Genomic DNA, 6564 nt, shown 5'->3' on the forward strand with positions numbered 1-6564 from the left:
CAACTTGGGCCAGTGAAGCAACGTCTTCCACAACTAGACTGAAGAACAAAAGGACAGCAACTTGTCTGTTCCACTTCCCCCAATTCCCCAGTGCTATTCCCATCCCCCAATTCCCCAAAAATCTTAAAAAAAAAATACATTTTTTATATTTTAGATTAAAACGTTTTAGTTCCTGCACGCTATCACAGCAATATATAATTATCAAGGAAATATGTTACAGAAACCTGTCTTTCTGGATATTAAAAAAAGTCTGATAATTAATGCATAATTAGGCAAAAATAAAGCAGCCTATGAAAATGGCATAGGTCGACTGTAACACAGCCGTTAGCTGGAGAAAAAGAAATGAACTCTAATCTGATCAGAGGAATCTGGGAAACACTTAATGGAAAAAGTGACATCTAAGCATAGCTTTAAAACACAGGCAGAGTAACCATAAGCAAAAAAAAAAAGCAGAGTAGAAAAGGCAGAAGAAAGTGTACATGGAGAGGAGGATGTACTCAATAACTGGGCCTGAAAGGAGGAATGAAGGGTAAGAAGAACAACTACCCAAAGCCAGACCTGGTGCTGGAGGGGGCGCTGATTTTACCACCCTAGAATATATTTGTTTGTTGGACACAATTAATAGAACTATAGAATACTGCAAATAGTTTAAATCTTTACCTTGACAAATAGTGACCCCTTCTGGCTCAAATGTCTCACTTAAAATCTTCTTGGAGGCTCTTCCCCACACCCTTAGGCTCAGTACTTTACCTGTCTCCTTTAGATCTAACATCTCCACTGGAAAAGCAGGCATTTTACACTAGTGAGTTTTATTCATGTTAATGAGGTATTCTGTTATAACAAATACTGTTTAATGTGTATATAAAAATAAAGCAGGCTTATTTTTAGTTCTCAGACTGACCTTTCAAGGTGGGTGTTTTACTCTCAATAGTTGAGGAAACCCGGGGTTTAAGGCGGATTAATACTCCTCAACGAAGACTACAAAATTACTTTGTATTTTAACAGAAGTCTGCCTGATTTAAAAACTCAATCCTTTTACTCTGGTGGCTTTTAACCAGTGGTTTACATTTCAATTACCTAAGCAATTTTAAAAATGAAATTTATTTAATTTTTAGTTAAAGAAATAAATATATAAAGAAAAACAAACTAATACTATTAGACTGGTAGTGGAAAATAGCACTCCCCCACCTTTCCTCCACCCATCCCTGATTTTCTCCAACCACTTTTAACTCTTAGCTGATTCTTACTTTTTTTCTTAATGGCCTGTTCAATGCTGATTTTGTACTGACACTTCTATACTAGATCATGAATGAATCTCCAATACACAAACCTCTCTCCTCCAGTCTCCAATGTTACATAATCATTTATTTTATCTGTACTCAGCGTTTACATACTTACGATCTTTATATAAAAAAACATTATTCACAATTGAGGTATGCAATATAGTTCTTGAATAACTTTCTTTTTCCTAGGATTCATAATTGCCTCAACTTTGTTTCCTTAATTAAAAAATCTGCAGACCACTAATTTATCTCCAGACTCTCTGAAAAACTAAAAATCTCTTGATTTTATATTCCAATACATCAGGTAGTGTTTTTCTTTTTGAGACATTCCAACTGACTCCAGATTTAGGCATGTCTTTCTTTTTTGTTTTTTTTTTTAGGATATATGTTCTCCTCTACAATTTTCCCCTTTTCACATAGTTATATGGCTATTTTAGCAACTTTATGGCTACTCTTTAGTCTTTTTTCCTCAGCAACAGACTGTATATTTCAACTTCATAAGGACACCACAACCGTTCCGTTTATCTTCCCTTCCCCTTCAAAGACCCACTTGAAAACTGTACTTCTACATTATCAAGGCTGATAACATTTGCATTCCACTTTGTAACCATAATTAAGTGCTTTCTTAAAAAAAAAGGCCATAAACAGCATTTACATTCATTATTATTATTTAAATGATATTCATTAAAAAGCCAAGCTTTGTGCTGTAACTTGATTTTCTTCTCTTTGGCTCCAAGGTACTTGAATCACTACTACTCACAGGGACACTGAAATACAGTCTTAATACTTTCTCACACTCCAATTCTCCGTTCAAAATCCTGCAGCATTTTACGTTGTTTGGATGCTTAGAAGGATGCTTTTTCTGTCCAGTCTTTTTTTTCCCCCCGCCCTCCCACTGTAGAGATCTGATTGTCACTGTTTTCTCTGGTGCTGGTGGAACGAAAAAATACATGCCTTCCCAATCATATCCTTAAGATCTTCAGCTTCTTATTCAACGTCTTGTATGCAATCCAATCCAATATTCCCGAAATTTATGATTTCTTATTTTAATTTGGACCATGAGCCTGATGTACATTAAAATTTTTTATCCTAAACATTTTAATAACTTTCCTTTGTTATAATGCAGCCTGTTTGTCCTGGTTTTGCTTTAAGGATGCACAGCTTCTTAAATACTGGTGCGCCTGAATTAAATGCTTCGCTCTTCCCGGAAAATCGCGTGTTTCCTTTTTCTAGTTACGGCAGGCGTGCCGCGCCTGCGGGGGGCGCTCGGCTACGGGCGGGGCGCGCAGCCTCGGAGGGCGCCCGGGCACTCTCGCGAGACCGCGGGAGTGCTCATTCGCAGCTCCGCTCGGCAGCCGGGGCTCGGGGTGGCGCGCCATTGTGCTGGCCCGGGAGGTCCTAAATGTGTACCTGCAAGCGGATGTTGAGGATCACCGAGCCCGCGACGTAGAAGTACGGGAAATTCATGCGCAGCTGCCACGCCAGCTCGAAGAAGGCGAGCAGGGTGCGGGAGAGCCCCTTGCAGAATACTCCGTACGAGCTGGGGGCCGCGGCCGGACTCGAAACGCCGAGGGCCGAGGAAGAGGGCGCCGCCGCGATGGCCATGGACCCGGTGTCGCCTCTCGCCCGGTGCCTGGTGCCGACGGTCATCGCAGGTCCCGCAAACATCGGACCGACGGCTAGGACTGGCAGGGGCGGGGGCACTAAGCGGCCGCTGCACTCCCTGCGGCGTCTCCGGCTGCGGCCGCTTTTCGGAGCGGGACTCGGGGCCTGGCAACCGCTGGCGCTCCGCCCCTTCCTGTCTGCTGCTCAGGATGGTAGTTAGCCTTTAGAGTTTAACACGTGGTAGGTGCAGAACGGGTTATTTATGTATATATCATATATCATAGGTATGTATCAAACATATTTCATGTGACATATATGCACAGCCATACAGATATTTTATACTTTAAAATGAAGAAAGGAAGCTTCAAAGGGAAAATATGTTAAGAATGTTAGGGAAGTTTTAAAAATCTGTTTCTATGTCCTTCCATTGAACTAGTATTCTAAAATATATCCCTGGAATAGAATCTTTCCTATATGTCTACAAATAAATATGTACATTCACAGTTAATTTACAGTGTAATTTTAAAAGTTTATAAAATGGGATGCATTTTGAATGTGCTGAATGCCACGTGTGGATGTAGACAAACTGCATTGTTCTTCAAGAATTGTCCATCAGCTCTGCTTATCACTTATTGTTATTTACAGAAAACTTTGCTCTTAAGCGAGAAAAACTTAAAAAGTAGGGTAATCCTGGGGGTGGGGGGTNTTGTATATTGGTATACCTCTATTCCTTAGCCCCATGTTTAAATGAGTTAGTTTTAAAAGTAATTTTTTTTTTTTTTTAGCTGAGCCATCCTGCCACCTGTTGGCAGCTCAGCGGCAACTCAGCTCGGGCTGGACTTGAACCGCTGTTGCTCAGAGCTCAAACCCTTGAGCGAGCTCTTAACCAACTGAGCCCTCGGCCGGACCAAAATTTTTTTTATCAATTAAAATCTAAAAGACTCTTTGAAAACATCTCTACTTGCAAATTAAACATCTTTTTGTTTCTTTACGTATTGGACACAACCTCTATTACTGTGCCGATTGATGGTTTCAGAGCTAAGACATTCTAGGTACAATATTTCATTAGTGATTTTTGCCTTTTGGTTGTGTGATGATTTTTTGCCCCTCATTTTGGTTCATATAAAAAGGTATACCCAATCTACCTCACTCAATATGTGAATGACCTCCAATCTTCTTTATTGTTCATTGATGCACTCCATAACCTTACTGTGAATAAACACACACTTGGTGCTTGAAAGCCAAAAGAATGGTCAAGAATTTTTTTTTAACTTTTATTGGGGAACAGTGTGTTTTTCAAGGACCCATCAGCTCCAAGTCAAGTTGTTGTTTTAAATCTAGTTGTGGAGGGCGCAGCTCCTTGGCCCATATGGGAATCGAACCGACAACCTTGGTGCTATGAGCCTGTGCTCTAACCACCTGAGCCAACTAACTGGCCGCCCAAGAATTTTTAACGTTTGCTGCAAATCTCCAGTTACGGCAGAAAATGGAAGGGGTACCCTCAGATGTACTACAATTAAACTACAAAGAATTCCATTGTTCCTTCTTTTTATGTGTTATAGGCACTCAGGAATCTCCTTCGGCCTTTCAGTTGTCCCAAGGGCATTGCTGAGATTTGTATTTGTGGGGGTTGGGGGCTGAGGAGGTGTTGACTCCAGCTGTAAAAAGATGCATGACCTGGCCTGGCGGTAATCCTGCTGGGCAATAGGCTATCAAGTGTTCTTGTTAAAGTTGCAAGGAAGTTCCCCCACTCATGGTAATTCAAGTAGACTGATGTGATCCAACCCAGTTGTTGGGAATTCTGTTATTGCAAGGATTCTTTCTTTGATCCACTTGTCTGGAAGCTTCTAAGTCTACCCTTCAGACTACTTTCCCGGTTTAAAGTTTCTGGCATTAGAATTTTTCTCTCCGCCTCCTTTTGTCCCTGTATTCCTCAACTTCCCACCCGAGTCCCTTTATGTCTCCATGTGTAAGTCCCATTTTCTTTTTAACTCTGTCAAATGCTATTGCTGCTCCACCAAGACAAGCCTCCATTAGAATAGGTCTGCAAGGTTTTGTAACAAAATTTAGTTAGGCCTCCTCTGGCAGTGATGGACATAGCTTCAAAATTTGTAATCACCTTATCTCTACTCCTTTCCATCCTAAGGGCAATGTCTTTTCCTATCTCCTTCCATTCCATAAATATGCCAAATGACTTTAGGCAGCAGAGAGTATAAAATACTTGATTTATCAAATCATGTTGAATATTTATATTGTAATATATAAAGCCCTCAATACATTTTTAAAAAAATATTGCCAATTATTACCCAGGTAATACTTCTGTTTGAAAATTTGAGAAAAGAAACAGAATTATTCAGAATTACCTACACATTGTAAAAAATTGAATTCCCCATCAAATGTATTTTTGGGGATAAAGTCGAGATTCAGTTGTAGTTTGGCCAGTTACTATCACCTTGGGAAAGCTACTTAACTTCTTTAAATCCCAGTTTCCTTATCTGAAAAATGATGATGAAAATGGCTTCTTCATAAGATAGACATGACAATTGTGGAGGTTATGTATATAAATAACTTTTCATAGCTCCTGGTATAAAAAATTCAGTAAAATTTAAAAAATGCTGACAGTGACACTTTTTTTACCCTCAATTAAAAAAAAGTCATTCCCCAACCCTTAAGTTATATGTTACTATGAGCAATATTTCTCTTGCATAAACTATAATAGAGCTATTCTTCCCATCATTTTTATCAGTTAAACTTCATAACCAAGTTTTTTTCTTTATTGATTAGCACCTCTTTGCTTCTTTACACTTGAGGGATCTCTGGACCAATCAGTATTCACGATGGACTGAAAAAGCTCATTTGTGGGCAAGAAAGTGGATTACCTTAATACTAGGGGCAAATATATCTCTATTTCCTTCGTTGACTAATAACTACTTGTAGAGCGAAACAACTAATTTGGCTTTCACTCAACAGTGTGTATTGTCTACCTTGCATTTAGGCAATGCTCTAAGCTGGGGATAGAGCAATGAGCAAAGAAAATTGTTGGCTTCCTGTGTTACCTGAAAGGATGCCAAGAACAACAAAATAAGTTGTAAATTAGAATAAGTGGTTTAGTCAGGGCAAAAATATTGTTTTCTTCCTTGGGAAGCTTCACTGAGTTGTATAGTGTGTGGGAAGAAAAATACACTTCTAGGTTTAAGAGCAATTATGAAGAATAAATGTTAAATCATGGAGCCTGCATTCAGTTCCTACTATGTATGTGCTGATGCTACAGGCTGTAAAATTGGATAGGATACAGTATCGTCCCTCACAGCTTACAATGTAGTAGCAGGAAATGATAAATAACAAGTCTGCTGAAGTGCCTTCGTTTCTTTATTGTTAACAAAGGACTGATCAAAAGAAAAAAGGTTGAAAGCACATGTTCATATAGCCACCCAAATGGAGCACCCCTGTTTCTCACCATTCCAGGGATAATGGCAGTCATTCTTTTATGTTACAAATTGGTACATTACTGCCTCTATGGAATAGTGATGCCCACCATTTGTAAGTTCCTTGGCATTATGGAATTATTTCATTGATCAAATTACATTTTTTAGGGCCAGCCGGGTGGTGCAGTGGTTAAGAGCTGGTTTGGGACGCCAGAGAGCCCTGGTTCGGATCCCACATGAGGGCCAGTGAC

General features: G+C 39.7%; 1 protein-coding gene across 1 annotated transcript; it reads right to left on the bottom strand.

Annotated features, from left to right (window-relative positions):
• Positions 1-1933: 1933 nt before the first annotated feature.
• SMIM10L1 (small integral membrane protein 10 like 1) lies at positions 1934-3573 on the bottom strand. The gene has a single exon (XM_019634273.1). It carries the CDS (start codon positions 2949-2951, stop codon positions 2682-2684), a length of 270 nt encoding a protein of 89 aa, XP_019489818.1. The 5' UTR covers positions 2952-3573; the 3' UTR covers positions 1934-2681.
• Between the last annotated feature and the right edge of the window lie 2991 nt (positions 3574-6564).

This window comes from Hipposideros armiger, unplaced genomic scaffold (genome assembly GCF_001890085.2).
Source record: "Hipposideros armiger isolate ML-2016 unplaced genomic scaffold, ASM189008v1 scaffold_1575, whole genome shotgun sequence".
NCBI lineage: Eukaryota > Metazoa > Chordata > Mammalia > Chiroptera > Hipposideridae > Hipposideros > Hipposideros armiger.

Bases quoted from the DNA above. Each gene is read 5' to 3' on its own strand.
- SMIM10L1 (XM_019634273.1), bottom strand. From the start codon at position 2,951: ATGTTTGCGGGACCTGCGATGACCGTCGGCACCAGGCACCGGGCGAGA.